We start from the raw sequence: 18182 nt of genomic DNA on the forward strand, positions 1-18182 counted from the left end.
AGAGTAGCACTATAAATCACAATAAATCATTAGAGGAAAAGCTATCATATGACGTGAATATACATAAAAAATTACAAATTACACGTTTGATCGTTAAATTATTCCAAAAATTGTTGTATACACTTATTTCAATAAAGTTAGTCACCAAAAACCTAGAAAGGTGAGATCACTGAGCATCATGGGAAACTTTTCATATCACAAAAGCACATATATACGAAGCTTTTTTAATACAAACTGCAGCTCGATGATGCTCAGAAGAGGTGAGACTGTAACCGGTAAGAGATTCGCAAGTCCACAGTTATCAGGCGGTTGAACGTGTAAAATGTATCTACCCCTAATCCTTGTCGGCCTCAGCTTCATAGCTTTTCAGGTGACTAACTTTATTGAAATAAGTGTATATTAAATTAGTATTTGTTAAAAGGCAAAGATATCTCAATTTATGCATAATACTTGATAATAAATTAGGATATATATGTGTAATTTTTTATAAATAAATAACTATGTAGAAAGAAAGAGATTGGATATTTAAATTGTAAATGGAATATTTCCACTAGACCGGTCTAGTTCTTGATAATGTTTCTCCATTTCATTTAATTCCCTTGAGTATTATTTCCTTGTTTTCTAGTAACGCTTCAGGCTAAAGATGACCCATTATGACTAGTTAATGGAAACCTCTGTTCCCCAACCCCCTGGACAGGGCGAGGAATCAACGCGGCGAGAACCAGGGTTTAACGCGCATTTTCAAAACAGCGTGAATGCATTAGTATAAGGGGATTTAACGCCTACTCGAACACAGATTAACAACATGTAACAGCAACAACTTCAATAATTTTAATCGGCAAATCTTTTCCCGGCAAACCGGGGAAAGTGCTAAAGTTAAATCTCCAACCCCCCTTCCCGCCCCCCTCTGTCCACTCAGTTGGGGGGGGGGGGGGGGTTGGGGTGGTCGATTGACATGTGCATTTGGTTGAAAGCTCGACATGTAATGAAATAATCGTTAAACTCAGAGTTTTTAAACCCTTTAAAATATTTAAAGTATCAGAAATATTTTAATTTTTGTTGTTACAGTACGTAAAAAAGTCGTTTCATATAATAATAAAAAGTTTTATCGGTAATCCACCATCGAAAGTACCCGGGGGGGTGGGGGTACTACCACCCCAACTTGGGTAGGGGTGTGCCGCCAGGACCTCAAAACCCTGACCCTATCCCAGACCTAAAATTTTGATTTTACATACCTTACCCCAGACTAAAACTAAGAATTATACACCCTATCCCAGACTAAAAGACGGAAAATACGGTTTTACAATCGATTGCAATCAATATTTACTAACATTTTTATTGTTTTTGGTCGGCAGAAAGCGCAGCTTATTCGCCAGACAAAAACGACAAAATCATTAACCCTATCCCAGACTAAAATGATACCCTATCCCAGACCCAAAAGCCGAAAAACCATACCCTATAGGGCGGCACATACCCGTATAGCAAATATAGGGGAGTGTCCCCCCCCCCCCCCCCCCCCGGGCGCAAGTACAGCAGTGGAACAGCTCAACGTGGTCGAAATGAAAGTTGGACCGAAAGAATTTGAAAGCAATGTGAAGGCGAGGTTTGGCTGCCGCTACGCTGACAGTCCATGTATTACTGCAATGAATCTGTGTTTGAAAACAAATTATGGACGATCTCTTTAATGAAATAGCAAAATTTAAATGACTTTAAGAAGATTTTCCTTCAAAAGCGCGAAGTATGCGAAATTGGGCTTCCTGTGGAGAGTATACTACCCAGAATCCATAGCGGGCTCATTGATCCGGGACCTTCCTTTACCTTCCTCTTTCCTTCAATCCAAAATGGTGGGTCCACGTGTAGACAGAATACTTGACTTTAGGCCTTTATTTCTCCCCCAAAAAATCCTCCGATCCTAATAATATTTTGCACACTTGTTCTTTAGGTGTACAATCGTTTTGTAGAGGTCGGCCGAGTCGCCTTGATCAATTGTGGAGCCGATGAAGGCAAACTTTGTGTCATCGTTGATGTCGTCGACCAGAACAGGGTTCGTAAATTTTTACGAATTTTCATGAATTAAGTCTTCTTTTTTATATATTTTTGGCACTTAAATGAACCTTCTTTGGTGTAGTTTGAACTTTAATTGACTGTCTAATAATATTATGTGTTTAAATGTATCAGTTAGTGCTTATGGTGAAGAAATTTGTACCGTTTTATTGAAGATTCTTCGCTATACATACGTCTTCTCTTACGTTTTTCGTACGTTTTTTCCTAAAAAATTACCGCCAAACGATATTTAAAAACCTATTTTTATTTTCCAAAGCTCTAAGAATCTCTGTCTTGCTATGTTCCAAAGTTTATTTGAAATATTAGTACTCATTTTTACTCTAAATTTAAACAAATTTTATTAAATTCAGAATTTTTCATGTTCAAAATCAAAATCATTATTAAGTGAAGATAATTTTATTAAAACTATAGGAATCATAATTAATATCTGATTTTAAAGATAATGTTTACTGCTTTTTTATTTACTTCACGATATATTTTTCAATTGGATGGAAACGCACTAAAAAAATTTTTTTTGTAGTTATTGGTTTCAAATAAGTGGAAAGCAATGGAGTTGTTATCTTATGGGCGGGAAACATAATACCTACAGCATGTACATTGAAATGGCTTCTTATAAGAATAGTTATTTTGTGAGTTGGAAACATACAGTACTGACTTACAGTGCGTACGCAGTACAACTTGCTGTAACACGGAAATGGCTTCACATAAGAATAATAGTTGTCATGTGATTGTGAAACATACAGCATTGCTTTACAGCACGTACAGGGTGTGACGTGAAGTAACACTTGCATGGCTTCCCATAGGAATGGTAATCGTATGAGTGAAAAACATATGGTACTGACTCGTAGCACATACACAGTCCGACATGCTGTAACATTGAAATGACTCTTCATACAAATGGTCATAGTATGAGTGAGAAACTTATGGTACTGACTTACAGCACGTACACGGTATGACATGCTGTAACATTGAAATGGCTTCCCATAAGAATGGTTATCATAGGAGTGAGAAACATATGGTACTGATTTATAGCACGTATATGGTATGACATGCTGTAACATTGAAATGACTTCCTATAAGAATGGTTATCATAGGAGTGAGAAACATATGGTACTGATTTATAGCACGTATATGGTATGACATGCTGTAACATTGAAATGACTTCCTATAAGAATGGTTATCATAGGAGTGAGAAACATACGGTACTGACTTATAGCGCTTATATAACCTGACATGCCGTAACAATGAGAATTCACAGATAGCCTTCATAATTGCTGTCATGATGAATTGCACTGGGTTATGATAAGGATGATTCCAATTGCATATTCTGAACAACGCAAGACTAGAAGGTTCTAATTTTCCTCATGCAAAACTACTTATATATCCCTCATTTTGAAAAGTTTAAATTCTGGAATCTCTTAGCATGCAAAGTTGACTTTATTATGTTGGTTCTGGTTGGTTTTTAATGTCAAAAATAGAAAATGTATGCAAATAATGTGTGCAATTATAAGAGACACAGGATTTGGAAAAACAGATACGTAGAAACATGAAACATAAGATTGCTTCTCAACACTTCTCAAGTGTTCTGCCAATTCAACTTTTCGGCGATAGCCGTCACGTCGTAAACACTTTGTTGGATTAGGTTACAGTCACCAAAAAGTTCGGACATCGTTCTTGGATTCCCATACAAATTCACTGAGTTTAAAGAGAAAATTTAGATAGATTTCTTTAGTTAGCTCTCTTAACAGCAACAAGAAAAGCTTCAATCAAGTTAGAAAAATGATATTTTACTTGTATTTAGAGAACTAACTAAACAAACCAAGTAAATAGTTCATTTAAAGTCAGTACATTTGTACGGAAATCCAAGAGCAATGTCCGAACTTCTTGGCGACCGTAACACAATCCAACACAACTTATACCACGTGACGGCTAGCGCTGAAAAGGTGAATTCTCAAGGGCTACAACTCCACATAGCATACAAAGCATATATTTATAATATTAATATTAATTTTATGTTGTTTTTAAAGGCTTTGGTTGATGGTCCTTGCACCAGTGTATGTCGTCAAGCTATCAACTTCAAATACCTCTCCCTCACTGACTTCAAGATCAAGGTCAGCAGGTCAGCTAGAAGTGGTCCAGTGAAAAAGGCATTTGAAAAAGAGGACATCCAGGGTAAGTGGGAAAACACTGCCTGGAGTAAGAAGTTAACGATGCGCAAGAAGAGGACAACTCTCACTGACTTTGACCGCTTCAAGCTCAAGCTTGCCAAGCAAAAGGTTTGTTTTCTGGCCTGTTTCATGTTTCTAATGCTCGCAAAACCATATCAAATTATTTTTCATGTAATTGTACCTGAGGATGAGGAGAAAAAGCCAAAAACTAAAAAATGGAACTATTCGATTTTCAGTAATCATAGGCTAAATACTTAAAAAATCTTAAAATAAAATACACTATTAGAATTTAGATAATCCAAGCACATTATATGAAAAATCCAGTTAAATTGACACACTAGTTTTGTGAAGCGAGCCAGAAAATTGTTTTCCAATATTTGATCTAAATTAGTTTGGTTCCACCTTACAGCCATTCTCAATCACACGCGCCCTCTAGCGATTATTTCTGACACAATGAAGAAGATCTTGGTGGAGGTCAATCACAAGGCGTTTCCATAACATTGTTGGAAAACACAAAACTATAACAGCATGTGCCTATAAAGTGTCATGGAAACGCCTTGATTGATGTCCACCAAAAGCTTCTTCATTGCAACAGAAACAATTGCTAGAGCTGCAGGTGTGATTGAAAATGGCCGTAACTCAAATGATATTGTGGGTTTTTGTGACTTGGAATGCAGACACACACCAACTAGTATTACTCTTATAAAGTTAATCAATCTTGACAACTAAAAGTGAGAACTGTACCCAGTCAGGAGAGAGCAGAACCACAATCATTTTAATCTCAGCCAATCAATCTCTCATTTTGTGGAAAGCACCGGTGGCGTGCGCTGCTAATGCACTGCCTCTCACCAATGTGGCCTGAGTTGGAGTCCTGCCGATCTCAATGTCGTATGTGAGCAGAGTTGTTTGTTGGTTCTCTCCTGTGCTTCAAGGGTTTTTCTCCGTGTTCTCCGGTTTTCCTCCCCCTCAAAAATCAAATCGTTCTTGATAATATCTACATTAATATGTGATGTAACCAGGTGTAGGATTCTTTGCTTGCTCCTAATTGGCTTAAGTAGAATTGCTTTGTATTAACTCTTGAGTTTCAGATCTTATATAGACCATTTTTTCGAGGTTGACAGGCCACAAAACTGAAAAACGCAAATTCAGTAAAATTGAGAAGCCAGTTTTATATTTAAAGAGGAGAATAATCGATTTTATAAATTCTTAAAAATTTCATAGCAATGCATTATAATACTCGTGTTCTGGTATCGCGGCCCGTCAACTTCCTTAAATTTGGATGCACACACAACCTTGAGAAAACAGTCAATTACTCAGGGTTAGTCTTGATTTTGTATGGAATTAGTCATCCATTTCATTGGAGGTCTGTGGATTTTCAAAGTCTTTGCATTGCTCAAGCTGTGCATTTTTTATTTTACTGTTGGTATTTTAATTTAATTTAAAAGAACAAAATGAAAGGTTACTGTCATGATGAATTGCACTGGGTTATGAACAACATGATTCCTATCGCATTTTCTGAACAGTACATTCACAACAAAATACGACAGCTTGAATTACCTTAAGCAATAGACCTGTTTCGAATTCCAAATTACCGCTGTGTTTCTTGATTACTGACTCATTTGCACAGGGTTAGCCTTGAGTTTGTGCAGAATATGCACGTGTCCCAGTCAAGGTCCGTCGAGTTTCAAAGTGTTTGTATTGTTGAAGTTGTGCATTCTTTACTTTACCGTTGGTATTTGTGAATAATTAGACACTGATACGACGCTAACCCTGTGCAAATGAGTCTGTAATCAAGGAACACAGCTGTAATTTGGAATTCGAAACTGGTCTATTGAAGAATTTTTTCTGAACAGCACATTTACGACAAAATAGGACAGCATGAATTACTACCATAAGCAATTGGAAAATAATTGTTTTTTGTTTATTTGCTCACAGAAAAACCGCATCCTTAGATCGGAAGTGAAGAAGTTGAAGAAAGAAGCCAGTGCTTAAATGTGACCTTCTTTGGAATCCTAATAAAATATTTGTTACATCTGAAGTCAATTGTCAATAATTATTACATTACCTACTCAATATTTTTACACCTATTTCAAAAAATTGTTGGTTGGAGATCTGAAAATTAAAACCAAAATGAATACACCTAAATTTTTTTGGTGCAATGTTTCCCCATTTCAGACCATGTGTCATTCTCTTGAGAATAAGATTCTTTGTTTGAGTTGTATCCACATTCAGGTGTCTTCTCGTGCACAACCGTTAAACAAAAAAATGATACCCTAGGGAATGACATGGTGTGAAATGGGAAAACATTACACCAAGAAGAATAAGGTCTATTATGGGTTGTAAGCTGTTAATCGGTTTGTTGCAAAATTGCAAGATTTCAGATCTCTGATCAACAACTTTTCTGAACTAGATGAATAACTTATGCATATCATGCATGCTCTGATTGGTTGAGAACCGTACTGCATTGGGGAACAGAGCACAGTGCAGATGTTCTCACACCTTAGCAAAGATATATCCTTTAAAAGGACAGCATTGAAAACTACAAAGCATCTTATTTCTAAACCTAGTGAGTGCTTCTCATTTCTTATTTTAAAGAGTGCTTTTGGTACTCCAAGTTCTGTATTACTGAACAGAGCATGCAAAAAATACTATATTTCTTTTAATGTTGGCATTCATCATTTTCCATACACTGGTTCGCTGGTCAAACACAAAGCATTCAGTCCAGGTTGCAAGGTTCAAATTTGAATAATCCTTTGAAAGTACCTTGGTGCCTCGCTTGAGCTCTTTGTGTTTGACCAGTGAACTGATTGTATGGAAAATGGTGAATACTTTTAGACCATGTGTCACTGATCTCTTGAAAATATTGTTCTTTGTTTGATTTCCATTTGTAAAGACCCCTTGTATGTGTCAAAGCAGCTCAATTTGGAGGACAAAACAAAAGAATTTCAATCTCCTGAGAATTGGAAACCTATTGTTATGTCCTCCAAATAGACCTCTTGCATGTGACGTCAAAGCAGCTCAATTTGGAGGACAAAACAAAAGAATTTCAATCTCCTGAGAATTGGAAAACTATTGTTATGTCCTCAGTTGGGCTTGTTGAACAAAGATATAATATTCCAAACGGAAGGAAAATACTTGGGTCTTAAATGACCTGAGAGAAGAGGGCTTGCCTTCTTTGGGCATAAGGGGCTCAAGCCCCTTTTCAATTCCTGGACCCGTCATCACTTGGGTAGACTTGGTTGGGTTTTCCTTGATTTGGGAGTTTTTTCGGCATTTCTCTCAGCAAAATCTAATGCTAAATTCCAAATTGATCTGTGAGTTAGCCATGTACTGACTTACATCAGCCCAGAGGTTGTTTCAGGGTTCTATCTATGAGTAAGTCATGCCTTGACTTAGCCCAGAGGCTGTTTCAGTCTTTCAGCGACTGAAGGAAGTTCCTTGGTTGGGGTAGTGGGATCCCTGTGGTGCGGTGCCACGTCAAATCGATCCAAGATGGCGCCCAACAAGTATTCTGTGCTTCTTCCCACTTACAATGAGAGAGAAAATCTACCGCTTATCGTTTGGTTAATTGTTAAAGCTTTCACAGAAAGGTAAATAATAACTTTTAACTTCCCTTTGGAACCTTTTATTTCTTATTTCTTATAGTTCTAACGAGATTTGAGCCTAGTTTTCAAACTTCAAAGTTGGACTTTGTGCATATTTGTCTTTGTTGTTTACGTGGACAAGACAGGGAAAAGAAATAATCGAAGCTGAAAAGAAGACATATCCAAAAAGAAATTGAATTTATCTTGTTTTGTAAAGATAATAACGTAGCTTTCTTGCTTGTGAAACAACGAACGAACCAGACAATTTGAAGAAAACATTGCAAAATTTGATTCAATATGTAAGCTGGTGTTTTTATTTTTTATAGTGGACATGATTTTGAGATTATAGTCATTGACGATGGAAGTCCTGATGGAACCCTTGAGGCAGCCAAGCAGCTTGAGAATATTTACGGCAGTGATAAAATTGTGAGTCATACATTGGAGAAATGTTTATGTGGTGGAAATGAAAGTCCCCTGATTATTCCTACATTGGGGGGGGGGGGGGGGGGGGACTCTTGCCCGTTTAGGGTAGGGATGTGCCGCTGAGCCCTCTGAACCCTGACCCTGTTCCAGAGTAAAAATTCCTGAAATTCATACCCTGTTCCAGAGCAAGATCCCTGAAAACCCTGTTCCAGAGAAGAGAGAGTGTGATTTCATATACCCTGTTCCAGAGCGAGCACGATTTTATATACTCTGTTCCAGAGTAGAAACGCTGAAAACCATACCCTGTTTGGCGGCACGTCCCAGTATAGCGAATATAGGGGAGTACCCACCCCCCCAGGATCCTACACTTCTAAGTGTCAATTTAATCACATTATTAGCAAGCATATCATGTTCTAAAATTGCATTATCAAAATTAAATCTTCTGAATTATCCAATCTGCAGGTTTTAAGACCAAGAGAAAGAAAGCTAGGTTTAGGTAAGATTCAATTTATTTAGCTCAAGGTGTTCATATTGTTTTCCTACTTTAATGTCCTGCATGATATATAATAATGAAGAAATATAAAATGCGTGCGTACTGTGTGCAGTTATAAAGCACGCAGGGTTAACAGAACACAAGAGAAGTGTTAGGAGAAGCACAACGCATAGCGAAGTGCTTCTCAACATTAATTTTCTTGAGTGCTTTATTACTCCACACAGCACAGAAAGCAAGTTTTTTATTTCTTTTATAAAATACAAATTGCAAGGATGTTGAAACTACGCGAGCGTGCTGTGTGCTCTCATAAAGCACGTGCTCCCAACCAATCAGAACGTGGGATTTAGAACTGTTATTTTATAATGAATGATAAACAATATTAGTGTGATTTTTGACTTTGTTTAATTTCATTTTCTTCTCTCCCCTTTCCTACCATTAGCTTTTCTTTCCCTTTCCTTCTACTATCCTTTTTTCTCATTTTTCATTTTGTTAAATCTAGGCACGGCATACATCCATGGGATGAAGCATGCAACAGGGGATTTTATCATCATAATGGATGCTGACTTGTCACATCACGTAAGCTATTACTGTTCTAACTTTTTAATTTCTCTTTCTTCCATACTCTTCCCACACAATATTGATTAAAAGATGATGGAAGAAGGTTAAGGCTGGGCCAGATATTCCACTCGAAATGCCCTTACAACAACAGTTACAAAAGTTTTTATTTCCACAAAAAAATATATACATACATAAATTGAATAAGTTATAAATATTGTGGGGGGTACAAGAGAACAACCTCAGAGGTTAAACAAGCTCTTACACCCTTAAAATGAAAATGAGTAATATTTACAAATATTTAAGATGGAAAGAATCATATATAGTACAGTAGTTTTCATAGTTGAACAACTAGAAATTTCATAAAACAAAATAAACGTACAGGGGAAAAAAATCAGTAGTTTGATATAAGAGGTCATAATATCGTTATGGACTCTTGATTATGCAAAGGCAGATAAAAAAATGATGATTTAAAAATGTAATTAGTCAAAAAAATCAAGTAATTAAATGTTCTTAAACTATCATTCATCTGAGTTAAGAAGATATTCATTGTCTATTAGTTTTTATCTTGTTCATACCAAGCCAATAACAAATCCAAGTGGAAGAACAGGATGACTCCTATGCCCTATTAAGATTATGAAATGATAGGTTAATGCAGAAGGTAGAACCTAAGACGAGGGAGGTGTATGTTGGTATTTTTGGAAGTAGAGGCTTTGTACCATCACGTGATGGCAGGCATGACAGGAGGCAGGAACAATTGAATCTGGTCTTATCTGATTAACATGTGAAAGAATTCCCTTTCCCAAGGGTGAAAAGATTCTATTGTTGTGCCTTCTCTGAAAGTAAGTAAATTCTGGAAAGGTCTTTGTATGATTGCTGATATATTTTCTCAAATTTCTTATTCACAGCCCAAGTTTATACCAGAATTTATCAGGTAAATCTACTTGGTAATTCACTTCCAGTTAAATAAAGCTTGTAACGGAATACAATAGCAAGGAATAAGGCACTAAGCCGTGGAACACAAGTTGAAAATTGACAAATTTATAGACGTTTGTATTACTGGGGGAATATGAAGTGATTTTCTTTTGTCTGTGAAAGAATAGTCAACGTAATAAGACGTTTGCATGATGGCGTCATTCGAATAACACTACCAAGATGCTTGCAAATTTTTTTCTTATTTAAATTTGTTTTCCCTCATGAGAATAGTAAGACAATTGGTGCTAATTAACTGAACAAAAAAAAGTGTGCAAGGGAGTCTGGAAGTAGAGGTCAATGATACCAATTTAACATACAAATGTCGTATACAAAGTTTTCTTTGTTTTACTTTTGCTAATTATATACAACAATAGAGTGAAGGCATTTAACCCGTGAAATAAAACATACTAGTCAACATGTAATAGTCAAATAGACACAAAAGAAAACAATGGCATTAGGGTCTACTAATGTGTATTAGTCTAATATCTACTGCACAGGTATAATGACTTCACTCTAGTCAAATAGACACAAAAGAAAACAATGGAATTAGGGTCTCCTAATGTGTATTAGTCTAATATCTATTGCACGGGTTTAGTGACTTCGCTCTAGTCAGTCAGATGTACAGCTATTTTAAGGAAGATTGGCTGAAGGTTTTGCTGCATGCCACTTTTCTTGAATGCATTTTTAGGAAACAAGCAGAAAAAGATTACGATATTGTATCTGGTACAAGATACAGTGGTGACGGAGGTGTATTTGGATGGGACTTAAAGAGAAAACTAATAAGGTATGCTATATGAATGAGTATTAAAGAAACAGCAGTACTTTTCTAGTACTTAATACGTAGCTGAGAGTTTGTATACTGGATACAACACAAACACGAATACTGTAGATTGCTTGTCAAACGTCTAGGTTAGTTCCTTTGTGTTTCACTAAAATTTTCAAGATAAAAGTGAATCTGCCCAAGAAAATCCATCTTAAAGTTTATGCAAATGAACACGATTCTGTATCTGATTTACAAAAATCTTCACGGTCATGATTTTTGTCGTGTTTTCCTCACAAATTATTAATAAGTTTGATAAGTGAAATTAAAATCTTGTCCCACAAACAACTACACAGTATCTGTTTTAAAGTCTACCACAAAGGCAATTTTTTTTAATTTTTAAAGGACATGAAACAATTGATGCAATTTATAATCCATTTTCCACGATCAGAGTTTTAAATTCTAGCTAAATTGTTGAGGTTGTGGGACATAGCAACAGTAACTAAGGGGAGTCGGCACTATGGATTGCTGGGTTTCATTCAGTTGATAAAAGTTTTTGAATGTCATTATCTGCTTCAAATGGTGGTCAAACACTGACCACCATGTGCTGTCAGCCAGAAACAATAGCGCAGTGCAGCCATGACGTCATAAAAACAAAGACAAAGGCGAAATTCAGACAAACAAACTTACGAGTTTACTTTCAGCAGATAATCTTCACAGCCGATCACAGTTGATCTTAGTTTACATGGGTTATTATTGTAACTTTAAGTAAAAATAATAAAATTGGTTCGTATAATCCTATTAGAATATAGAACCCACCCAGGTTGAACTTGTTGCCATGACCTTGCCTGATCTTAGCAAGATGTTCAACCTGGGCAACCTTACAAGACCTCGTGCACTTTATTCATTACAAATGATCTTGTTTTTATTTGTTTCAACAGTCGTGGAGCTAACTATCTCACCCAAGTCCTTCTACGACCAGGAGCCTCAGACTTAACTGGAAGCTTCAGGTAAATGTTATTGTACCTGTAATAGACTGGTATGATCAGTTTCAATTGGTGATGGCATACTGCAAAATCTTAAAGCTTGATTATAAAATTATTACTTATTGCGATGACGTGAGCTGCAATAGACCTCTTCACCTAGGGGTAATGATTTTCCATTTCAGGCTACATGTCATTCCCTAGAGTATCATTTCTTTGTTTAATGGTTGTGCATGAGAAGACACATGAATATGGATACAACTCAAACATACAAAATTTATTCTCAAGAGAATGACATGTGGTCTGAAATATAAAAACATTACTCCCAAGGACTTGCCCCCCCCCTTACCAAATTTTTTGGGGGGGCCTGGCCCCCCCCCAAAAATATTGGTTCTTAGTTAGTCATTGTTTTACGGCACATATGTCTGCAATCAAACGAAACATTGTCATTATCACATAGCATTAAATATAATTTTCAGTGCCCCCTAAAGATTTTTGCAGTGCCCCCCCCCCCCCCAAAGATTTTTAGCTTCCGCCGCCCCTGGACTATGAAGGTTTTGCACCATCACGTGACGGCAGCTATGTTAGATGACAGGAACAATACAATCATTTTACATAAGAGAGAATTCCATTCTCAAGAGCAAAGGGATTTTATTGTTCTGCCATCTTACCACAGGCAGCCCAAGCTCTATTTTGGGTGCCGGCACATGATGGTGTAAAACCTCTATTAAAACTCTCATAAATTATTGTAGGTTATACAAAAAAGAAGTGCTGCAGAAGTTAGTAGACGCTTGTGTTTCTAAAGGTTATGTCTTCCAGATGGAAATGATTGTACGAGGAAGACAGTTAGGATATACTATTGGAGAGGTATGAACAAAAACATTAATTGTGAAATGACTGTTATCTAAATAAAAAAAATCTACAAAGCTTTTCGCTGTTGTATCACAGTGTGGGACAATCACAACAGAGCTAGACTCCAAACTAAGTGAAAGCCCAGAGATCGAATTAGAATTTAGAAATTGATGTTTGAGGAGGGAGAAAAACCCTCGATGCACAGGAGAGAACCAACAAACGACTCTACTCACATACGACATTAAGATCAGCAGGACTTGAACTCGGGCCGCATTGGTGAGAGGCGGCGCATTAGCAACGCACGCCACTGTGCATTCTGATTGGCTGGAAGTAATAGGTTGTCAGCACGGGGTTCCCACCTTGACAATCCAACAACAAGGGCATAGACATTTTTTGAGATAGTGAACATGGTGCATTGTGATCTAGCTTCGGTACAAACATCACACCTTATATGGTGTTGTTTGTTGTTTGTACTGAATCGAACTCAGAAAAGGCCAATTACAGCCTGTCCTATCATCAGCTACTTTTAAAATTATAGTTCACAATGAAATCAATAGTTCTCAACCTTCCTCGATAGAGAGTTTTAGATTTACATTCACGGCAAATGTGAAACGTCAGCTGACCAGTAAAAAATTCTTTTAAATTACTGAAAACGAATCGCAAAAAAGTCCAAGTAGTAGAAAAACAAAAGAGTATTTGCGCTTGGTGAGAAGGTTTGTAAAAGGTAAAGTAAAATACACGAAAACTTTGAAAACGTGGTCACATTTGCCGTTTGTGGGGAGAAAAAATTGTCAATCTAAAACTCTCTAATATGTGATAACCCCCCTAACCACTTTCTTAAAATAACGTTACCCCTTACAATTTTTGCCAACCTCCCAATGCGCTAATAAGTTAAAGCACCCTTATTGGTTGCAAATGAGAAGAGCACGAATATGGTTACAACTCAAACGAAGGATCATATTCTCAAGAGAATGGCACGTGGTCTGAAATGGGAAAATGAAATGGGTCCATTTAAGGACTCTTTACCTTTCAATGATTTGTGGATATTATTACTTCATTGCAGGTACCAATATCATTTGTCGACAGAGTTTATGGAGAATCCAAACTTGGCGGTAGTGAAATTGTCCATTTTGCTAAAGGACTGTTATACTTGTTCGCAACTACATAGTAGTGTTATAGTAAAAAAGACTGTGCCAAGAATGTAGAAAATTAAATTCTTTTTATTATAAAAAGTTAAGAATATTCTAGTTAATAATCTAGTCTAATTGAACTCTTTTTATTTTAAAAAAATTAAGAAATATCTAGAAAATGGAAGCATCTACTAAGATCTTATATTATCTTTTTCTTGATCAGTGTTACAAAAAATGAATGCCTTATATGCCAAATCGAAATATGGCAACCAATTTGAATGACTATTGTTCTGGCCTGACTAGCGACTGACTAGTGATGTGGAAACAAAAGTATTTTCACATGCATGAGAGGCCAGTCTGTGCAGAACAATAATTATCCAAATGGGTGTCAATATTTCAATTCAGTTTATAAGGCTGTTGCATTTTGTCTTTTCTCCTACATGCTAAAGCAGCTTGGCTCGTTCTCCCTTGAGCTGAGAATGAGTCTGGAACATCTTTGCTCTGGGTGAAATAGAACATGCTTTGTCTAATTAACTCTACAATGAAAAAGGCTTTACAGGGCTTCCCAATTTCAGTTTTGGTGGACGTCAATCAAGGCATTTTCAGGACATTCCATAGGCACATGCTCTTGAAAACTTTGTTTTTTTCAATATTGTCATGGAAACACTTTGAATGACGTCCACGAAAATCTTATTTTGTTGAGACAGAAAATTGTAATATATTCTCACTGAAGCCATTATCACGTCGCAGTATGATTAAGTTATGGGGCGAGATCCACGACGAAGATGGGGCAAACAACGAGAATAGGGAAAACGAGAACACCACCGCCACCAGACTTAGGGGTGGGTGGGTGGGGCAAAACTCTTTTCCGAAGCTCCAAATGATGTTATGCTATGAGCCATTTGTGTTGACTTGATTTATACTGCTTGGTGATAATTTATTCAGTGAGAATAGTGCAACTTTGCGTGTGATTGGAAAGCACTGTTAGTAATAATGTTATATAACTATTATTAAGCATCAATCAAAAAATGCTATTAAAGGGTAGTTTACTTTAAAAAATGGGAAAAAGGGAAAAGAAAAAAAGGAAGGAAGGGAGAAATGGAAAAATAGAAAAATTTAATTGTTAAAGAAATAAAAAAATGAACATAAAATGTTTGTGATGGTCATATACTGTAGTGCTAGTTGCTGTGACGTAAGCTATTGTCATTACTATACCAACCAGAGATTGATTCACTGATGAAACAATTAAACAACTTGACAACAAAACTATTTTGATAATTTAAGAATTTCGTGTTTCTTCAAGGATATTTTTCTCAGAAAAACATTCTGCGATATTCCATTTCAAGGCCATCACTCTTGTAAAAATTTACCCCTAACACAATAAAATCTAATGTTTTAAATCAATAACTCCCCTTACTTTTCAGCAGTTCGACTTATGAAAGATCTCTGAATCCAGGGCTCCACGTTTTGGGTATTTGTCAAACCTCATCCAACCTACTATACTTTTAAAACAGCTCCACCACCGATGACTTTAACATATTTGGGTCTTTGACCTGTCGTGAGGGAAACATAATTTTAAAATGTCATTGTACAATACACACCTTTTAACTGATACAGCAGTCGTCTTAAATTATGGGATGCCGAGGGGCAAACAGGAAACATAAAGAGTGGCATTCAATTTTAAAACAATTTGAAGTCTTGGTGTTTCGCATATTGTTCCAACTACCATCAAATTGGATTGCTTTTTAGATGTGCTTCTCATTGAAAAGCATAAAAATTATATAAAAAGACACCCTGACAGCAGAACAGTCTATGAATTTTCCAATGTTTGTCCCCTCGACATCCCATATTTTCTTAATTAAAATAAAAAAATAAAGATGACGTCAAAGTATCTCAATTTGGAGGACAAAACAAAAGAATTTCAATCTCGTGAGAATTGGAAACCTATTGTTATGTCCTCCGAATAGACCCCTTGCATGTGACGTCAAAGCAGCTTAATTTGGAGGACAACACAAAAGAATTTCAATCTCGTGAGAATTGGAAACCTATTGTTATGTCCTCCTAATTGAGCTGCATTGGGATGAGCTGCAAGGGGTCTATTGAGCAAGTGTCAATTCCATTACTAATAAGTACCTTTGCAATGCTACAGAACAATTTTATTGCAGGGGAACAAGAGCAGTTTTAGGTAGATTGAGAAGACAGACTTGGAGACATGATCTTGATACTGGCATCTTTGTTACCTCCTTCCAACTGTCTTCTATCTTATTGTAAAGTACAACACTGTCAAGCTTGCCATTAGGTGTACCATCACATTCGCCGCCAAATAGGAATATGTCATCATCCACCTGAGCGACACCACAAGCTGCTCTTGGTATTGGCATGCTTGTTATAATATCCCAGTGATCAGTTTCAGGGTCGTAGAGTTCGCAACTGTTGTACGCCACCCATTCATCTGCATGATACCCTCCAGCAATAAAGACTTTCCCTCTAAGATTTGCTCCAGCGGCATAACACCTTCTCTCATTCATAGCAGCAATTGGTACCCATTGGTCATTCTCTATATCATACTTTTCTCCAGATTGATACACTTCATCTGCTGAACATCCACCAACGACGTACACGAATGAATCAACTAAAACAGCACAGTGGGCTGTGCGTGGACAACTCATGGGTGTCAACTTCTTCCATTTGTGTTCTTGAGGCTCATATAGCCCAACATCATTAAGAACTAGAAATTCATCTCTAACGTTAGATTCTAATTTCTGTCCACCAAAAAGCAAAAGCTTTTCTTGAAATGATACGATAGCTGAATGCTTTGTTGAGGAAAATACTTGGGTTTTAATGATTGATGAGTTCCATGTTTTGTCTTGTATGTCAATCATTTCCATGCCAATGGATGATATTCCCCCTAAGATAAATATCGAGCCTCTGCAAACAGCAGCACAATGGCGCGACCTTCCCTCTTGCATTTCTGCATCTATTTCATACCAATCACCATTGGGTAATGCATAAGCAACCAGGCGTGGAATTGACTTCATTCTTGCAATGTGCCCACCGACAACTATCGCAACCTTTATAATATTCTTCTTAACACAATTCCTTGGATGTTGGTATGAATTTAGAGCCAAATCTGGAAAAAGATGCATATCTAAACTCTTCTTCAAGATATTAGTGCACAGAGCATTTTCCTTAATCAAATCTTCTTCTTCCAAATATTCTGTCAATGATTCCTTTGACATCGAGAACAATCTTATAGATCTTAGAAGTTGAGGTAGGTACTCCTCACGCCCTGATATATCATATTTTACCCAATCTAGCACTCTATTCAAAACGTGTTCTTCTCTCTCAACTTCGAGATCATCTTCACTGATCAAACTCTCCAGACCTGTAAAATCCAGTTCTTTAAAGTATTCAGACAACGAAGCATTCTCAAACTTCTCAAGCATGCAGTCAGAGGCCCGCGTTACGAGATCCATGCATGAATATTTGACCCCAAACCCAAAGAGATCAATACAGTTGTGAGATGACAGGTTTTCTAGGAGAACAGAGCTAGCCAAACTTTTCAAACTCTGCATCATCAAATAATCTGCTGCCATAATGATCTCTTTAGCGTTGGAAAACTCGATGATTACCTCGCCGGTATACATGTAGTGTAATACCTGTTGGATCATGCTAGCACTAAGAGCTTCTATCTTGATAACATTTGACGTCTTTTCAAGCAAATCATTCGTGAAGAGGCCAAAGAAATAGGGACTGGCTGCAGCTAATACAATTTTGTTAGCGGGAAATATTTGATCCTCGACCGACAAGGACACGTCGCAGAAAATGTCTTCCTGTCGTAGCTCGTTCAGTTTACTGTATACGGTAAGCTTGAAGTTTCTATCGATTTTTTTGCTCCCAACATCTTCTACTATTTCACCCATTGTGAAAGATTTGTACTTTCTTATTCGGTTACGTTCCTTCCGTCCTTTTCCTAAAGTTGAGCATGCACCGAACCTACTCCGAAGCTACTACGAATACCCGAATTATTCTCGAATACAGTGGACTGAAGAGGAAACTAGTTTCCACTGAATATTTATTTGTCGTTTTGGCGTACGTACAAAAGATTACTAGTTAGGGATTTCTACCCAACGAAAACAACTTACTATGATTACAAAATCTTTTGAAATCTCGGCTAAAGCATTTTCTCGAAATA

General features: G+C 36.9%; 3 protein-coding genes across 3 annotated transcripts; 2 read left to right on the top strand and 1 right to left on the bottom strand.

Annotated features, from left to right (window-relative positions):
- The first annotated feature begins 1790 nt into the window (after positions 1-1790).
- Positions 1791-6270, top strand: LOC116297418 (large ribosomal subunit protein eL14). The gene is made up of 4 exons (XM_031705637.1): positions 1791-1844; positions 1943-2044; positions 4092-4340; positions 6168-6270. Exons 1-4 carry the CDS (start codon positions 1842-1844, stop codon positions 6222-6224), a joined length of 411 nt encoding a protein of 136 aa, XP_031561497.1. The 5' UTR covers positions 1791-1841; the 3' UTR covers positions 6225-6270.
- Positions 6271-7688: 1418 nt separating this feature from the next.
- LOC116297413 (dolichol-phosphate mannosyltransferase subunit 1) lies at positions 7689-14060 on the top strand. Its single transcript, XM_031705634.2, has 9 exons — positions 7689-7822; positions 8143-8242; positions 8702-8735; positions 9232-9308; positions 10196-10221; positions 10951-11046; positions 11964-12032; positions 12758-12872; positions 13921-14060. The coding sequence occupies exons 1-9, from the start codon at positions 7725-7727 to the stop codon at positions 14023-14025; spliced, it is 720 nt and encodes a 239-aa protein (XP_031561494.1). The 5' UTR covers positions 7689-7724; the 3' UTR covers positions 14026-14060.
- Positions 14058-18169, bottom strand: LOC116297412 (kelch-like protein 2). Its single transcript, XM_031705633.2, has 2 exons — positions 16121-18169; positions 14058-15540 (listed from the first exon to the last, which is right to left on the bottom strand). The coding sequence occupies exon 1, from the start codon at positions 17908-17910 to the stop codon at positions 16144-16146; it is 1767 nt and encodes a 588-aa protein (XP_031561493.1). The 5' UTR covers positions 17911-18169; the 3' UTR covers positions 14058-15540; positions 16121-16143.
- Between the last annotated feature and the right edge of the window lie 13 nt (positions 18170-18182).

Source organism: Actinia tenebrosa, unplaced genomic scaffold, assembly GCF_029948245.1.
Source record: "Actinia tenebrosa isolate PJP-AT-01 unplaced genomic scaffold, QUT_ActTen_1.0 PGA_scaffold2__45_contigs__length_23673736, whole genome shotgun sequence".
Lineage (NCBI taxonomy): Eukaryota > Metazoa > Cnidaria > Anthozoa > Actiniaria > Actiniidae > Actinia > Actinia tenebrosa.

Excerpts from the sequence above, each read along its gene's own strand:
- LOC116297412 (XM_031705633.2), bottom strand. The coding sequence starts at position 17,910 with ATGGGTGAAATAGTAGAAGATGTTGGGAGCAAAAAAATCGATAGAAAC.
- LOC116297418 (XM_031705637.1), top strand. Across the intron at positions 2,045-4,091 it reads ATGTCGTCGACCAGAACAGG|GCTTTGGTTGATGGTCCTTG; the intron begins GTTCGTAAATTT and ends TTGTTTTTAAAG. Across the intron at positions 4,341-6,167 it reads TCAAGCTTGCCAAGCAAAAG|AAAAACCGCATCCTTAGATC; the intron begins GTTTGTTTTCTG and ends ATTTGCTCACAG.
- LOC116297413 (XM_031705634.2), top strand. The coding sequence starts at position 7,725 with ATGGCGCCCAACAAGTATTCTGTGCTTCTTCCCACTTACAATGAGAGA. Across the intron at positions 9,309-10,195 it reads ATGCTGACTTGTCACATCAC|CCCAAGTTTATACCAGAATT; the intron begins GTAAGCTATTAC and ends TCTTATTCACAG. Across the intron at positions 10,222-10,950 it reads TTTATACCAGAATTTATCAG|GAAACAAGCAGAAAAAGATT; the intron begins GTAAATCTACTT and ends ATGCATTTTTAG.